This window comes from Chiloscyllium plagiosum, unplaced genomic scaffold, assembly GCF_037043375.1.
Source record: "Chiloscyllium plagiosum isolate Xiang-an unplaced genomic scaffold, Cpla_swu_hap1 HiC_scaffold_22, whole genome shotgun sequence".
Classification (NCBI taxonomy): domain Eukaryota; kingdom Metazoa; phylum Chordata; class Chondrichthyes; order Orectolobiformes; family Hemiscylliidae; genus Chiloscyllium; species Chiloscyllium plagiosum.
In genome coordinates, this window is record NW_028270160.1 from 64,418,123 (window position 1) to 64,437,709 (window position 19,587).

General features: G+C 42.8%; 1 protein-coding gene across 4 annotated transcripts; it reads left to right on the plus strand.

Moving 5' to 3' along the window:
* Positions 1-366: 366 nt before the first annotated feature.
* Positions 367-19,333, plus strand: LOC148146008 (arylamine N-acetyltransferase, pineal gland isozyme NAT-10-like). 4 transcript variants are annotated; one of them, XM_087999216.1, is made up of 3 exons: positions 367-461; positions 4,587-4,639; positions 17,766-19,333. In XM_087999216.1, the coding sequence occupies exons 2-3, from the start codon at positions 4,615-4,617 to the stop codon at positions 18,644-18,646; spliced, it is 906 nt and encodes a 301-aa protein (XP_087855342.1). In that variant the 5' UTR covers positions 367-461; positions 4,587-4,614; the 3' UTR covers positions 18,647-19,333. The 4 variants fall into 4 exon arrangements, with proteins under 4 accessions (XP_087855342.1, XP_087855344.1, XP_087855345.1 ...); XM_087999218.1 differs by lacking the exon at positions 367-461 and adding an exon at positions 1,344-1,479; XM_087999217.1 differs by lacking the exon at positions 367-461 and adding an exon at positions 1,585-1,649.
* Positions 19,334-19,587: the final 254 nt, after the last annotated feature.

The window sequence follows — 19,587 nt, forward strand, 5'->3', positions numbered from 1 at the left end:
AACCTCCCTACACCTATCGCATTCCCAACGCCCCTATCCAAGGCCCCCCTCCCTACCTTTTATCTTAGCCTGCTGGGCACACCTCCCTCACTCCTGAAGAAGGGCTCACGCCCGAAACGTCGATTCTCCTGCTCCTTGGATGCTGCCTGACCTGCTGCGCTTTTCCAGCAACACATTTTTCAGATTTAGTCCAACATGTCATGTCTGGATCTTTGTGTAAGTGCCTCGAGCCCCTTTAATTTGTTTCGTAATTTAGCCCGTGGACAGTTCGTCTCGTTTCTCTCCCTGTTTCCGATTCCTGAGTCAGTTTAGTCATTTGTTTGTGCAACTTATAGAGAGTTTGATTCCAGTGAGATATTCCTTCCGTGACAGTCGAATCAGGCAGAGCACACTCTGTTCAGATCGTTGGCTGGGTTGGAGCGAGGAGGAGATTGCTACGCATTGGATTTGCTGACTTGGAGGTAAATATTTTCCAGTCCCATTTTATCAAAGTAAGTGATCCCGAATTCAGGTGTCGGATTTTGGGCTGGTTTAGTGTGCTGCTGTGTCCCTGTTCGCTCTCAGTCGGTGTCTCGAAAATGTTTAAGCTCTGGTCTCCAGCATCTGCAGTCCTCACTTTCTCCCTGTCTCAAAAATTCTGTTTGTGTCACTCGATGACACCGCGTATTGTATAGGACTTTATGTGAGATCAGCTTTAATATGTCGGTAAATCATCTGATGTCATCAAGTTGTCGGGCAGGTTTTGCTCCAACATTTTTTGTGCTTAGCAAACTTCCTTTTTAAATCGCAAAGCGAGTTAGTTGAAGGCCATTTAGCGAAACAGCACAGATCGATTAATTCAGGGAAGATCACATTGTTCTGGAGTTTGAAGGGTTCCTGTGTGCAATAAACTGGAGGTGCCTCTTATGAGAGTTCGATCAGATTCACATCATTAATGAAAATTAAACCAGAAGGTTCTGTTGACTATTAAAAGAAGTGGTGGAAAGATTGAATATTTTCGTGCGATGGGTTTTGCGGTTACTGTGAGCCTGCATCTTCTGCTTGTTTCTCACTTGGCCGAGAGTGTTCTTTAAGAGTCGTTAAATGTCTGGCTCATTTCTCATTCAGATTTCACAAACAAATGAAAACAGAATTCGGGTGCAGTATTTTAGCACTGTTTAATGCTCTATCTCTGGGTCCGTCTATTAATGCTTCAAAAGCTCTGTTTTCTATCTGGATAAGTTAAAGATCACACAATACCAGAGTCCAACACCTGATGAAGGAGCAACGCCCCGAAATCAACCACTTCCAACAAACCTGTTGGACAATAACTATAACCTGGTGTTGTGTAAATTCTAACTTGTCCAGCCCAGTGTCCAACAGCGACACCTCATTCTATCTGAATGAAAGTGAATTTCTGAATTGCAGATCTCACTGACGCTTTTACAGCGGCAACTGAAGATCTCCCGGTGGTCTGCCCCAGAGACCAGGGGTGTGGCGGTAAGAGCAACCCCATTTCTGAGGACATCTCACTTTTTTATATTCAACGCGATTTGATAGCAAGGACTCAGTTTGAGAATATGGAATGAATCATTGAGATGAGATTTCTTCACTGATTTGTGAATCTTTGGAACCACAGTCTTAGAGAGCTATGGCTGTTCGACTATCAAGTAAATTCAGAGATTGCTCGCTTTTTGGGATTTGAGGGACATAGGGAGAGTGGAATTGGGGTGGTAGATTTTGAGTTATGATTTTGTTGAGTGGCAGAGCAGGATCAAAAAGCAGATCGTCAGACAGATGTACAGCAAGGAAACTAACTTCGGTCCAACTCGTCCTTATCGACCAGATATCCGACCCTAATCGAGTGCAATTTGTCAGCATTTGGCCCACATCCCCTTAAACCCTTCCTATTCATATTTAAAAGGCATCTGGATGTGTACGTTGTAATTGTATTAGCTTCCACCACTTCCTCCAGCAACTCATTCCATACGCGCACCCACCACCCACTTTTTGTTTTAAAAAGTTACCCCTTAGGGCCCTTTTAAAATTTTCCCCTCTCACCCTAAAGCTATGTCCTCTAGTTCTGGACTTCCCCCACCCCAGGGAAAAGACCTTGTCTCTTTATCCTGTCTATGCTATTCATGATTTTCTAAACCTCTATAAGGTCACCCCTCTGATGTTCCAGGGAAAACAGCCCCAGCGTATTCAACCTCTCCCTGTAGCTCAAATCCTCCAACCCTGGCAACATATTTGTAAATCTTTTCTGAACCCTTTCAAGTTTCAAAACATTCTTCCAATAGGAGGGAGACCAGAACTGCAGACATTATTCCAAAAGTGGCCTAACCAATGTCCTAGACAGCCGCAACATGATCTCCCAACTCCCATATGAGAAAGTGAGGGCTACAGATGCCACAGATCAGAATAGAGTGTGGTGCTGGAAAAGCACAGCAAATCTGGCAACATCCGAGGAGCAGGAAAATCCTCATTTCAGGCAAAGTCCTTCATCAGGAACGGGCCAGGGTACTGAGAGATAAATGGGAGGGGGGGGGGGGGGGGTGGTGAGGCAGGGGAAAGGTAGCTGGGAATCTGATAGGCAGATGAAGGTGGGGATAGAAGGTGATATTTCAGCGAAGAGGGTGGAGTGGATAGGTAGGAAGGAAGATGGACAGGCCTTCTTCCTGCACCTGAGTGCAGCTTTTTAGCTACTGGTGCACAAGAACACCAAGGTCTCTGCATCTACCCCTTACCCACATTATACATCATCTGCTATGCATTTGTCTACTCAACTTATCCAAAGCACAGTAAAACTTGTGACATTTGCTTCCATTTGCCCATATCCCTTTCCTATCCATGTACCTCTCCAAATTTCTTTTAAATATTGAAACTGTACTCACTTCCACCACTTCCTCTGGCAGCTCATTCCATATATGCACCACACTCTGTGTGTAAAAGTTGCCCCTCATTCCCTTTTAAATCTTTCCTCTCTCACCTTAAACCTATGCCCTCTATGTTTGGACGCTCCTACCCTGAGAAACAAAACTTGGCTATTCACTTTATCATTGCTCTTCATGATTTGATAAACCCTCTATCAGGAAACCCCTAAGTCAAATGTGGTCTTACAATGTCTCATACAGAGTTTTGGGTGATCTTTCCACAAAGACTGATGGCATTTGACTGGAGAAACAGAACAGTGCAATGAAGTTTTCAATGTTATGAAGATTTTATTGGGAGATGTTGCTATATGTTCAAGTCAACAAATAACCCACTGTTGTATCTAATGATGCAGAAGTACAACTGTGTATTAGTGGAATGTTGTGTTGATTTTAAAACAAGTTTGTATTGTTTCTATTTAATTGTTAAATCCTTGAGCACCTGACTCAAACATGGCCCTTCAGATGAAAAGCTTGGCGGCTGAAAGCTTCCTGGGGTGGAATAGCAAAGTGATGAATACAAATACTTTCAAAATCACATCTAGCAAAGAGAATTGAAAGAAATGTGAAAGGCTGTGATTTGAGCAGTCAGATGGGAAAGAATCTGAGGGGAAAGGGAACAGGTGGTTTGAAGTGTAGACTTAATTGGGAAAACATGAGAGAAAACTGCAGTGGATCATCGACACATTTATGGGATGGTTGCACCAAGTCCTATATATCCAATATGTGTTCCTAAGACTATTCTATTAATTTGTGTAATTGCCCTGAGCCCCTCCTCCTCTAATCTGTGTCCTTTAATTTTGCCTGTTTGTCTCCTTTCTCTACCCCTCCATTGCACAAACTTAGTTACTTGTTTGTGCAATTTACAGAGCAGACTATCTGATTTTAGCTTGTGATATTCCTTCTGTGACTGTCTAATCACTCAAAGCATATTCTATCCAGATCATTGTTGGATTGGAGTGAGGAGAGATTGGTACTGACTTGTAGGGAAGTATTTTCCAGTCGCATTTTATCAAAGCAATTGAATACGGAATTCAGGTATCAAATTTTGCGATAGTTAAGCATGCTGCTCTGTCCCTGGTTCTGTCTCAGTCGGTGTTTCGAAATCTCTGTTTGTCACTGGATTACACTGTGTGTAGAACTTGTGTGACACTATCTTTAACATGTTGTTAAATCATCTAATGTGAAGTTCTCAGGCCTATATGATGTAACTATTTCTAAAGTGCTGATTTTTGCCACAATACTTTCATTGTTTGCTTCACTTAGAAAAAAATCATAAAACAAGCTAAAAGGCCATTCAGTGATGAAGCACTGGTGTGCTAGTATTGATTAATTGAGGGAAGGTACCATGTTGCTCTGCACTTTGAAGGGTTCCTGTGTTCAATAAACTGGAGCTGCCTCAATGTTTTTTGTGAGCGATTGGATTTAGGGTTACTATGAAAGTGTTTTCTGCTTGATCTGAGCCAACCAGGAGTGTTTGATTTTAAGAATTGCTAAATGTCTGACTCATTTCTTGACCAAATTTCATAAACAGAAATAAAACAGAATTCGGGTGCAGGATTTTGTTTAATGCTCCTTCCCTGGGTCGATCTGTTTGCAATTCAAAAGCTCTGTTTTCTAAATTGATGGAATTGAATTTCTGAAATCCAGAACTCACTGGTGCTTTTACATCAACAGGTGAAGAAGTAACTGAAGTGCCGGAAGTATGTCGGAGACACCAGTGTGTGGTGGTAAGACCAATCCTGGTTCTGATGCTGTTTCTCTTTGGTATCAAACTAGAATTGAGAGCATAGACTGTACATACCAAAGATACCATTTTCTAAGTTAAGATATACCAAAGAATGGGTGGTGTATTCACCCTTTTTTTTCTTTAACAATGTTTTCTTTATTAATATTGCTATTCTATGGTGTGTTTACTCTTTTTCTGTTTGTGTTCATGGTGCAGCTCTAGCAAGAAAAAGAGAAAATGGGTGGGCTGGCTAGATGCCTACTTATGGGCAGGGGTGAATCCCCCTATTCAGCACTGTTGGCGCTTTATCTGTTGGTTTGGTTTTTGTTTTTAATAGTTTTGTAGGTTTGTTACATGTGGTTTTAGTTTGTGTAGTTTTTATGCTCGATGGATCATGCGACACTAAGGCTCAGTGACTTGCGGTTCAAGTTTCTCCTTTCTGGAATGTTACTGCAGAAGGTTATGCTAATGACTTGATTAAATGGTGTACCTGGAATATTGAGGGAAGTCACCCACCAATTAAGAGGAAGAAGGTACATTTGAACCTTAGAAAGAGAAGCTGGATATTGTTTTGTTACAGGAGACACACTTGGATGATAGAGAGCTTTTGAAATTACAGCAGAATGGTTTTGATTGAGTTTATCTTTCATCAATTAATACCAGAAGTAATGGAGTGGCTATATTGGTAAGGAAGAATCTCTCATTTAAGTTACTAGAGTGTGTTAAAGACACACACGGGAGGTTTGTAATTCTTAAAGCTTTGATAAATAGGGAAGAATATGGTGTTTTAATGTTTATTGCCCCCAGCTCATTCCCTTATATTTTTGGTAGAAGCTTTTTCTAAACTGATAAGTCTTGAGTCCCGGCACATCATTATAGGGGGAGATTTGAACTGTCTCGTGGATCCCACAGTAGGCAGGTTGCCCAAAGGTGTCTCTACTCTCTGTACAAACTAAACAATTAGTGGATTGTTATGTGGAGTTAGGGTGGAGATGCCTCCAGCCAACCCGACAGGCAAGGATTTTACATTTTTCTCCAATCCACACAGATGTTACACCAGGATTGTTTTTTTTTTCCTGACTTCTGTGGCAACCCTGGACTTGGTGGCATCTTGTTTGATTATCATTGATCATTCTCCAATGTACCTGTTGGTTAGGATTAAGGATGTTACAGTGGGTTAGAGGCACTGGCAAATGGATCCCTTTATCCTCAAGGATAGTAAGTTTGTGCAGTATTTCTCTAGGGAATTTCAGGTGTGTTCCTAGACATTAACTCCGGCTCGGTTAAGATTAGATTAGATTAGATTACTTACGGTGCGGAAACAGGCCCTTCGGCCCAACAAGTCCACACCGACCTGCCGAAGCGTAACCCACCCATACCCCTATATTTACCCTTTACCTAACACTATGGGCAATTTAGCATGGCCAATTCACCTGACCTGTAGCTCTTTGGACTGTGGGAGGAAACCGGAGCACCTGGAGGAAATCCACGCAGACACGGGGAGAATGTGCAAACTCCACACAGTCAGTCGCCTGAGGCGGGAACTGAACCCGGGTCTCTGGCGCTGTGAGGCAGCAGTGCTAACCACTGTGCTACCGTGCCGCCCACTAATAGTCCATCCATCCTTTGGGAAACTGCCAAAGCCTATGCCGGGGTTAGTTATTTCCTATTCCACCAGTAGAAAGGAGCAGAAGGTTGAGCAGCAACGTCTCCTTGAAGCACGGTTGAAGGCAGCCGAGAAAGCCTACTTTGACAGTCTCTTGTTGGTCAAACTGCAGAGGATTATGGCACTGTGGTCTGCATTGAATTCCATGCTCTCACAGATGGCAAAGAAGAAGCTTGCTTTTGCAAAGCAAAAGTTATATGAGCATAGTGACAGGCCAGGCAAATACTTAGCATATCTTGCTAGGAAAAGGAGTGCCCCACAAGCCATTATGGCGATTAGGGAAGGGTATGGGAAACTGACATATGACTCTAAATTAATGTGGTATTTTAGAGATTTTACTCTGTTATCACCATCTGAGGGTTGTGAGGAGAGGTGGGCCAAAACGGAATCTTTATTTTAAGGATCTGAAGCTCCCGGGTGTGACCTCTGAACAAGAGTCCTTTCTCAATGCCCCTTATCAAAGCAAGAGGTGGAGGAAGCTGTGAGGCAGCTTCAGAGTGGAAAGGCGCCTGGTCCTGATGGACCTCCCAGCAAATTCTCTAAGGATTTTATAAATATATTGTCAGGCCCGATGCTCAATATGTTTACTGATTCATACAGTCGTGATTGTCTTCCGTCATCTCTGAGAGAGGCCAATATTTCCCTTATTCTTACAAAAGGAAAGGTCCCAGAGGACTGTGCTTCATACAGGCCCATTTCACTCTGAGAGGATTTTAAAATCCACGTTTAAGAGTCTTGTGAAGGCTGGAGACTGTGTTACCTTCTATTGTTAGAGGATCAGACGGGCTTCATAAAGGGCTGCAGATCCTCCAATAATGATAGGAAGCTGCTTAATGTAATTCAAGCATGTCAACAATAGTCAATACAGAGATTGGTGATTTCTCTAGATGTAGAGAAGGCATTTGACAGAGTTGAGTGGTTTGGTTTGGGTGAAATCTTTATAAAATGGTAAAAAGTTCTCTATAGTGGCCCGCTCACGGTGGGCGTCACCAACTGGGTACGAGCAAGCAATTTTGACATTTTCAGGGACAGCTGGCAGGGCTGTCCCCTTTTGCCATTGCTTTTTACATTGGAGATTGAACCATTGGCGGAGGCCTTTCATGGGGATCCCAGTATATTAGCTCCAGAAGTGGGGTCAAAGTTACATAAGACTTCATTGTATGCAAATGAAGTCCTAATTTTTTTTGTGTCAAGTCCCAGCAGTTTCAGTGCCTCGCCTGATACATTGCATCTGTGCATTTGGCACCTTTTAAGGGCATACCTACGTATAACTATGGGTGGTCTTACGAAGGAGCTAGCTCTTGAGGGCCAATATTGATTCCCATTTAAGTAGTCTCCGGGGAGATTTTGTGTATTTGGGCATATTCATTACTCCAGTTCTGGATAGGTTGTTCTAAGTCAATTTTATTCAATTTGACAAAATCAAACAATCCCTTTAAAGATGGGAGGCACTTCTGATCTTGTGGTTGGCTCAGATAGTGCTTATTAAGGGGAATATTCTCCTCCGTTTGCTATACCTATACGGATGCTCCCCCTGACTTTCAATAAGCAAATATTCAGGAGGCTGAATGGCTGGTTCAGCTCCTTTATTTGGCTTTTAAGTGGGGCCTCATTACATGAGCTAAACTGCAACTGCCTCACAGGTTGTGGGGCGGGGTGGGGGGGGGGGGGGAGGGGGGGAGGGGGGGCGGGAGGGAGTGGGACTTCCAGACATTAAAAATTACCAACTAAGCTCACTTTTGTCCTAAGCGAGTGATTGGGCCTGTGGGGATCCTCTTTCAATATGGTTAGATATCAAAGCCTCCCAGGCAAGGTGGCCCCTTACCAGTTTGCTGTTTTTGGACAAAATGAGGACAGTTAGGGAATATTGCCATAACCCAGTAGTCATCAATACTGTTAAAGCATGGAGGGCAATTTGACAGAGGGAAGGCAATATTGGCAAAACATCTTTTACACCTTTTAGTGAGTATGCTGGGTTTTCAACCAGGGATGATAGATTCAGGATTTAAACATTGGGCAGTGAGGGGTGTGTCTTGCATGGGGGATTTATTTGAGGGAGATGTACTGATGTCCTGCGAACAGTTAGTATGGAAATACAAGCTATCTAATAGGGACCTTTCGTTTTTTTCCAAGTTAGGGATTTTATTTTTTTTTAAAAGCTACACTTTTGATCTCTACAAATCCGACTTGGGGGGATGTGCTCAGTGCTAAGACTATACTTTGTCAGTACTTTATATCATCAATTGGGGGGTGCCCCCTCAGATGAGTTCGATCCCCTCTGCAGGGTGTAGGAGAGAGAGCTAGATGTGAAGTCTCCTCTGAGGCATTGGAAGATATTTGGGAAAATGCAAGAAAAATATCAATTTGCAATAGGACCCATGCTTTACAGTGGAAGATTCTCCACGGGGTCCACTTGGCTCCGGATTGTTTGTCAAAATTCAAACCAGGGCTATCTTCATATCCCAAATGCAAGGTCTGTATGGCACTCTTACCCATTGTCTCTGGTCTTGTGGTAGGCTTCAAACATATTGGATTGCTATGGCGGGTGCAATGGAGAGGATTTTGGGTGTAAGGGTGGAAAAGGACCCTATCTCGCTCCTTCTGGGTCTGCCCAGTGTGTTCTCTGTAGTCGTGCAGAAGAAACATCTTTTCAGTATCCTCACTTTCTGCGCAAAAAAAGAATATTTTGCTAGGTTGGCAGAAGATTGCTGTGGAGCATATTCCCCTGGATTTTCTCACAAATCTGGTACACCACAAAACTGAGAATTTTTATAAAGACATGGCAGTCCTTTTTGGAATACCTGGATGCAGACTTATTAGCCACACTAACAAGGGCTTTAATATAGCCGTAACAATTGTGTTTGACGAGTCCAATATCCGGGGAGGAGGAACTGTGAACGTAAGTGTCTTGTCTGGCTGAGTTATTTTTATTTATTTATTAGTTTGGCTATTATTTATTCAGCTAAATAGTTAGTTTGGTTTTTTTCTATATATGTTTATACATTTGTACATGAGGGTTGGGTTTTTAAACTTTTTTTTGTACTGCTTTGAATTGTATTGTTTAGTATTTGTACTATTAAAAAGTCTATTTCAATAAAAATATATATTTTTTAAAAATAAATACTAATTGCCCCTACCTCCACTGTCTTCGGTAGGAGAGAAGCTCAAAGTTGCACAACCCTTAGACAGAAGACAAATTCTCTTTACCTCTATCCTAAAAGGGCAACTCATACTTTTTAACAGTGGCCCCTTGATCTGGATTCACCTCCAAGATGAAGTGTTCTTTCTATGACTACCTGATCAAGACTATTCACAATCTTGTACACTTTAAATAAGACATTGATTACTCATAGATTTATAGAGATGTACAGGATGGAAACAGACCCTTCAGTCCAACTCATCCATGCCTACCAGCTATCCCAACCCAATCTAATTCCACCTGCTAGCACCTGGCCCATATCCCTCCAAACCCTTCCTATTCATATATCCACCCAAATGCCTCTTAAATGTTGCAATTGTACCAGCCTCCACCACTTCCTCTGGCAGCTCATTCCATACACGTACCACCCTCTGTGTGAAAAAGTTGCCCCTTTGGTCTCTTTTATATCTTTCCCCTCTCACCCTAAGCCTATGCCCTCCCGTTCTGGATCTCCGACCCCAGGGAAAAGAATTTGTCTATTTATCCTATCCATGCCCCTCATGATTTTATAAACCTCTGTAAGGTCACCCCTCAGCCTCCAATGCTCCAGGGAAAACAGCCCTACCCTGTTAAGCCTCTCCCGAGAGATCAAATCCTCCAACCCTGACAACATTCCTGTAAATCTTTTTTTAGATTAGATTACTTACAGTGTGGAAACAGGCCCTTCGGCCCAACAAGTCCACACCGACCCGCCAAAGCGCAACCCACCCATACCCCGACATTTACCCCTTACCTAACACTACGGGCAATTTAGCATGGCCAATTCACCTGACCTGCACATCTTTGGACTGTGGGAGGAAACCGGAGCACCCGGAGGAAACCCACGCAGACACGGGGAGAATGTGCAAACTCCACACAGTCAGTCGCCTGAGGCGGGAATTGAACCCGGGTCTCTGGCACTGCGAGGCAGCAGTGCTAACGACTGTGCCACCCTTTCAAGTTTTACAACATCTTTACGATAGGAAAGAGACCAGAATTGCACGCAATATTCAGTGGTTAGCACTGATGCCTCAGTGCCAGGGCCCAGGTTCAATTACTGCCTCGGGCAACTGTCTGTGTGGAGTTTGCACATTCTCCCCGTGTCTGCGTGGGTTTCCTCCGGGTGCTCCGGTTTCCTCCCATAGTCCAAAGATGTGCAGGTTAAGTAAGTTAGCCATGCCCATAGTGTTAGGTGTATTAGTCAGTCGTGAATGTAGGGGAATAGGTGTGGGTGGGTTGCTCTTCAGAGGGTCGGTGTGGACTTGTAGGCCGAAGGGCCTGTTTCCACACTGTAGGGAATCTACTTTAATATTCCAACAGTCGCAACATGACTTCCCCACTCCTGTACTCAATACTCTGGCAAATAAAGGAAAGCTTACCAAAAGCCGCCTTCACTAACCTATCTACCTTCAACTTCACTTTCAAGAAGCTATGAACCTGCACTCTAAGGTCTCTTTATTCAACAACACTTCCGAGGACCTTACCATTAAGTGTATAAGTCCTGCTAAGATTTGCTTTCCCCAAATGCAGCACCTCACATTTATTTAAATTAAACTCCATTTGCTATTTCTCAGCCCATTGGCCCATTTGGTTAAGATCCTGTTGTAATCTGAGGTAACCCTATTTGCTGTCCACTACAGCTCAAATTTTGTTGTCATCTGCAAACTTACTAACTGTACCTTTTTATGCTCGCATCCAAATCATTTATGTCAAAAAGTAGACGACCCAGCACTGATCCTTGTGGCACTCCACTGGTCACAGGCCTCCAGTCTGAAAACCAACCCTCCACCACCACCCTCTGTCTTCTACATTTGAGCCAGTTCTACATCCAAATGGCTAGTTCTCCTTGTATTCTGTGAGATCTAACCTTGCTGACCAGTCTCCCATGGGGAACCTTATCGAATACCTTACTGAAGTCCATATAGATCACATCTACTGCTCTGCCCTCATCAATCCTCTTTGTTACTTCCTCAAAAAACTCAATCAAGTTTGTGAGACATGATTTTCCATGCACAAAGCCATGTTGACTATTCCTAATCAGTCCTTGCCTTTTCAAATAAATGTACATCCTGACCCTCAGGATTCCTTCCAACAACTTGCCCACCACCGAGGTCAGGCTCACTGGTCTATAGTTCCCTGGCTTGTCCTTACCATCCTTCTTAAACAATGGTACCACGTTAGCCAACCTCCAGTCTTCCGGCACCTCACCTGTGACAATCGGTGATACGAATATCTCAGCAAGAGGACCAGCAATCACTTCTCTAGCTTCCCACAGAGTTCTAGGGTACACCTGATCAGGTCCTGGGGATTTATCCACCTTTACCCGTTTCAAGACATCCACCACTTCCTCCTCTGTAATATGGACATTTTGTAAGATGTCACCATCTATTTCCCTACATTCTATATCTTCCATATTCTTTTCCACAGTAAATACTGATGCAAAATACTCATTTAGTATCTCCTCCATTTTCAGCGGCTCCACACAAAGGCTGCCTTGCTGATCTTTAAGGGGCCCTATTCTCTCCCTAGTTACCCTTTTGTCCTTAATGTATTTGTAAAAATTCTTTGGATTCTCCTTAATTCTATTTGCCAAAGCTATCTCATGTCCCCTTTTTGCCCTCCTGATTTCCCTCTTAAGTATACTCCTACTTCCTTTATACTCTTCTAAGGATTCACTCGATCTATCTTGTCTATACCTTACATATGCTTCCTTCTTTTTCTTCACCAAACCCTCAATTTATTTAGTCATCCAGCATTCCCTATACCTACCATCCTTGCCTTTCCTTTCACCCTGACAGGAATATATTTTCGCTGGATTCTTGTTATCTCATTTCTGAAAGCTTCCCATTTTCCAACCGTCCCTTTACTTGCGAACATCTGCCTCCAATCAGCTTTTGAAAGTTCTTGCCTAATACCGTCAAAATTGGCCTTTCTCCAATTTAGAACTTCAACTTTTAGATCTGGTCTATCCTTTTCCATCACTATTTTAAAACGAATAGAATTATGGTCACTGGCCCCAAAGTGCTCCCCCACTGACACCTCAGTCACCTGCCCTGCCTTATTTCCCAAGAATAGCTCAAGTTTTGCATCTTTTCTAGTCGGTACATCCACATACTGAATCAGAAAATTGTCTTGTACGCATGTAACAAATTCTTCTCCATCTATATCCTGAACACTATTGTGGGAGATTAGAAATGTAGTTTCTGCAGGTGGTGGTGGTTAGAGATGTTGTTTTTGCAGATGGGTGAGGAGATGTTGTGGGGCGAGGGGAAGGGGAACATTACACAAACGGTCGCGGGATTCTCGCAGCATACTTGAGGTTAAGATTTTAACGAATATAGAGGCTTTTGTTTACGAAATAGTTTTAAACTAAGAAATAACTTGAAAGTGTTGTAGCTGACCACAAAAGAAGCAGTCGGGGCATTTCGCAATAAGCTTATAGTATGAGAAGGGGAACTGGATAAAATAACAGGCAGGCTGTAACAAACAAGGACAAGGACTGCAGGGTAGTCAGATAAGGAAAATTAAAGAAAAACAAGTGAAGTAGCGGCTTATGATAGGATAAGACTAGACAAATGGGAAAAGAAAGGCATGATTCCGCAACTTGCAAACTGAATAAAGAATGCTTACATGCTTTGTAATTTGCGCTTTAGCTAGCCTGATTGCTTGAGCAAACGCCTGTTCTTGCAAGGCCATAAAGAATAAAATCTTCTTGTTTCCAAGGCTTTGTCTCAAGCTGAATTGTGAGTCAGTTTTGTTTCTCACAGTTGGGGGCTCGTCCGAGACCCAAAACGCCGACCGCTTGGGATGACTGGGGAGGTGCACCTCGCCGATTTCGGTGATCTCTGTCTCCCTTGCTTGTCGTTCGCGGTTTGGGCGAGTGTGATCCGGACTGGGAGACCCTGGAAACAAGACGGGCTGATGCGGCGGGTTCTGTTGGGTAACTCTTGTGCACAAGACCCGGGTAAGGAAAGGTCTTAAAAGATATATCCGGGCGACCGGGGTAGGCAGCAGTAGTTGCTGCAGGTATTGCCGCGGGACTGGGCGCACTGAAACGACCAGGTAACTCTGTGCACAGACCAACGTAAGAAAATAGACCTTTAAATATTGCCTTGGTGGTCGGGGACATACGAAAAGTATGGGGAATTGGCAAGATATAAAATAAAGCATATGTCAATGAGAAACAGCCCTTGTCAGAAGGGCTAGTAGCTGAAGGGCTACTGAGGGTACTGAAGAGCTGTACAGCTAATAGAAAGTTTTACCCTTTGTGATTCAGTTTGAATGCACATTTGTTTGTTGGTGATTGAATGTTTGTGCTTTGTTTCCTGGAGCTTGAGATCCAGGACTGTTTTGAATCTGATTTCTACTCTGGAAATTTTAACATGATTTCTTTTAAGGTTAATGAGTTTACAGATTATGAAATAAAATATAGTTGGTCAGATTAATCGGACGAGTAAGGTGTCTAGTCAGGACCCTGAAGTGGGTGTGGAAGAAGGTGACACCGGACCTCGTTGACATTATTTAAATTAGCAACAATGGGAGGCACGGGGAGTTGCCTGGGTAACGATCGATCTGTAAATAACGTTAAAGGGGAATATATTCCACCCGACAGTCCTATGGGGAAAATGTTGGGAAATTGGGTACACAACTCCCGGACGCAGGGGAAAGATAAGGCTATAATGATAAACTATTGTTGTTTTGTCTGGACTCGAGAAAGCATTAAGGATTCTGGTATTTTTTGGCCCAAACATGGGTCCGATGAAGATTGGCTGTGCCAAGATCTGAATATATACGTCAGTCGGAAAGAAACATACAGTCAAGATGAGTCAGAGTATGCGGCTTGCTGGGTAGGGGGTGCGGGGGTAAAACTATATCCCATGGAGGTGGAAGAATCGGGGAAAGAGCAAGAAAAGAATGAACAAGGGAAACCACAATGGGATCCCTTAACCTGCTTACCGCCCCCATACCCTCCTCTGGAGACATGTCTATCTCGCCTCTACAGCTAGCCTGTGGCCCCAGAACCAAAAGCAACTCCAGTAACTGAAAGAGAAACGGACTCTGAGCTAAAAGATGCAGAACCTAGGGGGCCCAGAGTCCCTCGAGCCACCACACGTAAGGAGGGGCAGAGATAAAGGAAAATATAAAATTATGTCCCTTAAGAGAGGTCCCGATTGAGGACAGGAAATAGGATACGTAAACGCTCCCTTAACTAGTAGTGAAGTTAGGGCTTTTAAGAAGGAAATGAAAAGTCTGATAGAGGATCCGGTGGGATCTAAAGGAAATGGTAATATTGGGAATTAAAGAGGCGGCACCTAGATCTTTCGAAGTACGACAAGAGAAGGATGAAACCCCTTCTGCATTTCTTCAAAGGCTCAAGGAGGCCACAAGGAAATATTCGGGAATGGATCCCGATGATCCGGTAGCTCAGGGACTCTTAAAGGCCCAATTTGTGACTAAATCATGGCCGGACATAGAAAAGAAATAACAGAAATTAGATGGATGGAGTGAAAGACGGATGGAAGAGCTGTTATGTGAGGCACAGAAAGTGTATGTGAAAAGGGAAGACGAGAAGCAGAAACAGAAAGCCAAAATGATGGTGGCGGCAGTAGAAGAAATAACAAAAAGGAGGCTGGGATCGGGGATAACAGGAAGGATAGGGGAGGACACGAAAGACAAAGGTCAGACATCCGGGGAAGGAGGCAACAGGCAGGATGTTACCATTGCGGAAAAGTGGGGCATTTTAAACGGGAATGCCTGGGATTAGCTCGAGAAAGGGAAACCGTTTCCCTAATGACCTTCGATGAGGAATAGGGGAGTCAGGGGTTCCTTCCTCCTGAAACCCACCAGGAACCCTTGATAAATCTGAAGGTGGGACCTGAAGGGGAGGAGGCAGTATTTTTGGTGGACAGGGGAGCGGCATGATCATCCCTAAGTTTTAGACCTACCGGTGTTAAATTGACTAACAAGAATCTCAGGGTTTCAGGAGTAAAAGGCGAAGAATTCTTGGTTGAAAATGTGTTGCTGGAAAAGCGCAGCAGGTCAGGCAGCATCCAAGGAACAGGAGAATCGACCTTTCAGGCATAAGCCCTTCTTCAGGAATGAGGAAAGTGTGTCCAGCAGGCTAAGATAAAAGGTAGGGAGAAGGGACTTGGGGGAGGGGTTTTGGAAATGCGATAGGTGGAAGGAGGTCAAGGTGAGGGTGATAGGCCGGAGTGGGGTGGGGGCGGAGAGGTCAGGAAGAAGATTGCAGGTTAGGAAGGCGGTGCTGAGTTCGAGGGATTTGACTGAGACAAGGTGGGGGGAGGGGAAATGAGGAAACTGGAGAAATCTGAGTTCATTCCTTGTGGTTGGAGGGTTCCCAGGCAGAAGATGAGGCGCTCTTCCTCCAACCGTCGTGTTGCCATGGTCTGGCGATGGAGGAGTCCCAGGACCTGCATGTCCTTGGTGGAGTGGGAGGGGGAGTTGAAGTGTTGAGCCACGGGGTGGTTGGGTTGGTTGGTCCGGGTGTCCCAGAGGTGTTCTCTGAAACATTCCGCAAGTAGGCGGCCTGTCTCTCTGAAACGTTCCTCATTCCTCATTCCTGAAGAAGGGCTTATGCCCAAAAAGTCGATTTCCCCGGTTCCTTGGATGCTGCCTGACCTGCTGTGCTTTTCCAGCAACACATTTTCAGCTCTGATCTCCAGCATCTGCAGCCCTCACTTTCTCCTGGAAGAATTCTTGGTGCCTATTTTTGAGCCAACCCTAATTAGAAGAAATGATGAGGAAGTGACAGGACAATTACCAACTGTAGAGTTTAATGATAAGTTTAAAAAAACCTATATTGTGGCGCTTGGTTCTTCTTTCTCTGCTTTGTCCCCACCTGCCCTGACTGTTTGACTCAACTTTGTTCTCAACTCTACCAGTGTTAGATTGAAAACTTTCCTCGATCCTTCGATTTCTGCAGTCATTCTCAGTTTAGGTAATACCATGCTTTTTTCATCTGTGGTGTCAGATGTCACCAGACTGAAGGGGGAATGGGAAGGAAGAAAACAGTGATAGGCAACAGTGTAGCCAGGGAGATAGATACTGTTCTCTGGGCTGAGACCAAGAGTTCTGAGTGTTGCCTGTGTGATGCCAGATTTGAAGAGCAGCCTCTTGTCTGGAGATGAACATTGGGTAAGAAGTTTCAGATTGGGTCATTGGGGTTCACATTTTTTTAAAAATTGTCATTAGAACTGAGAATTAGAACATTCACATGTTCTGCCATGTGAATTTGGGAAGTTGAAGATGAGATTTAAAAATCAGGACCTCAACATTGATAATGTATTGACTGTTTCCTGAGCCATGTGCCAATTAAGGTTTAAAAAAAGGCAATAGAGATTGCAATCAAATATATGGTTAACAGGTATGCGGGGGGCGGCTCTGATTCATTGGCTACTGCAACCTGTATTCAGAAGGGAAGGAGCTGAACTGAAACTGGACTGGGATCAGCTTCGAGCAAAGTTGTGCTGTGGGATGTGCATCCAGCATCAAATGAAAAGCAGCACAATGGGAAGAAATGATCCAGATAAAGGGAGATTCAAAAACATTATATTTACTTTTTTCTTTAGAAATTTCTGAAGAAAGATTCCTTTGCGTTGTGGATATCTTTTCTCCCAAAGTGAAATAAATATGTTTAGAAGGAACCAATTTAAGTAGACTTTCTTGATTAATGAGTGAGTTTATTAGTGAGTAAATGTGAGAAGTGAATACGCAACACGAATAGACAGATTAGAAAAGGGAAGCGAATTCAAATCAAGTTAAAAGATATACAGAAAGTCTCTGGGTTATTTATGAAGAACAGATTGCAAACTTTTGCAGGATGATACTGGTAGAATTGACACTGTGTGCAGCTGAGTTTGAGTTTTAGTTTTGCACAGTAGCTGAAACTCTTTTTATCCCATTTCATTTCAATAGTTACTGGTTTGTTAACTAGCTTCTAGCATTAAGCAACACATTTTCTTTTTTTCTACCTACAGAGCAAGGATGTTTTCTTCAGTAATTGAAGAGTCAGCATTTCTGATATGTAATTTTGAAAAAGAACAGGTCTCTCTAGCATTATGGATCAACAGAAGTTGTGTTAGTAATCCAGACCATGGCAGTAACAGGACCATGATTTGGATAGGCGGAAGACTAGCCATAAAGAAACTCGTAAAGAGTCAAAATATTGAAGAAGTAAATAAACCAAAAATTAGTAGCTAGCTTTTGACTGCATGCATATTGGACTTTACTACCCTTCTTTCTCACTTATTCTCTTTATCACAGAGAAGATGAAGCTTTCTGAGTATTTTGCACGAATCGGCTACACAGGATCTTCAGACAACACTGACCTGGAGACACTAAGCATAATACTTGAAAAACATGTCACATCTATTCCCTATGAAAATCTCAGTCCACACTGTGGAGAAACAATTGAGCTCAACATGGAAGCGATCTTTAATAAAATGGTGAGGAAGCATCGAGGTGGTTGCTGTGTGGAAAATAATGCATTATTCTGGTGGGTACTAAAGGAGATGGGGTACGAAGTGATGTTTATACCAGTAAGATTGTACAAACCAGCAAAGGATACTTATGAATCCTACCCATCTCATTGTGTCCTCATAGTCACCATTGATTCCAAGCGTTACATGGCTGATGTGGGCTTTGTTTCATCCAACCAAATGCGACAACCCCTGGAGCTGGTATCAGGCAAAGAGCAGACTCAGTTTCCAGGTACATACCGTCTGACTGAAGATAACAATATCTGGTATATGGATAAAACTGTAAGAAAAATTTACATTGAAGGTCAAAGCACTAACAGTGAGTCTCTGCAGAACCAACCTTCCTACCAAAAACTGTTTTGCTTTGACCTCAAACCTTGTAGAATTGAGGATGCTCAAGACAAATTAACCTACTTAATAACAACTCCTGGGGCCATGTTTAAAGAATTATCCTTTGTTTGCTATCAAACCCCGAATGGCATAAAAACTCTGAAGGGTACAACCTACACTGAACAGATCTATAATGGGAAAGATGGAAAGGACCTGAGAACCTCCGTAACTCTGACTGAAGAGGAATTACAACATGCAATCAAGGAGACATTCAACTTGATTTTGGACAAGAAGATAACACCTGTGAATAATTTTACTTGTTTCCTGATTGAATAACATCAGATAATAATCTCCAGCATCATATTTCCTCTTCTGAAAGTGAATGCATTATAGGAGTTCAGATCTGTCAGGTTTACCAATTTCATTGGGGAATAAATCAGTAATTTTATTAGGACTTGTACAATAATATCACGCATGAAAAGTCAATTTATAGATTTAAAGATTAATATTTTATAGCTAAATGATGGCAATTTATAGATTTACCTTTTGTTTTATTGGGGTGAAGTGAAATCAGTTTACTGGTTTCAAAGGATGCTGCTCTCCATTGTATTGATGACATAATATGCAAACTACTCATCTAAAATCTCATCAACTAATTAAAAGCCTTGGATTTTGTTTTCAGAGAAAAATAATTTAAAATAAGCTGGGACATTATAAAATGATTACTAACCTGAAAATTTACTAAGGGATTTCTAAATAGCATTATCTAAAGCAGCTTGAAAAGGTTATCTCGGGGTAAATACCTGAACATGAATATTAATCCACTAGAAAGTATAGCTGACATTGAGATCTTCAAGTATCTCTGGTGATGAAGCTTTTCGAATACCTTTTGTTGCTGAAACAAAAGTTTAAATCTGTAATGTATCCTCCAGGGGAGGATTTCTGTAGCAAAGAGTAGCACGGGGATATCTGAGAATGAGCCATCAAAATTCTCTGGAAAACATTGATTGTCGTTTTTGTGATCCAACAGCCAGGTACAAAAACCTCCTGTGAGAAGCTATCTTTATAAACCTGCTGGTATTGCTCTAGGGGGAAAAAGACAGCCAAAAGCTTGGAGTAGTATCCAGTAACATCAAGAAGAAGGAATTTCTGTGGTGACTGCATTCTGCAAAAAAAGTGATCATTCCTGAGAGAAAGTTGATGGCAAACCAAGAGATTTCCACATTTTTAAAAGCTGACATATAACTGTTTCCAGATGAACTACCAGTTCAGCATTT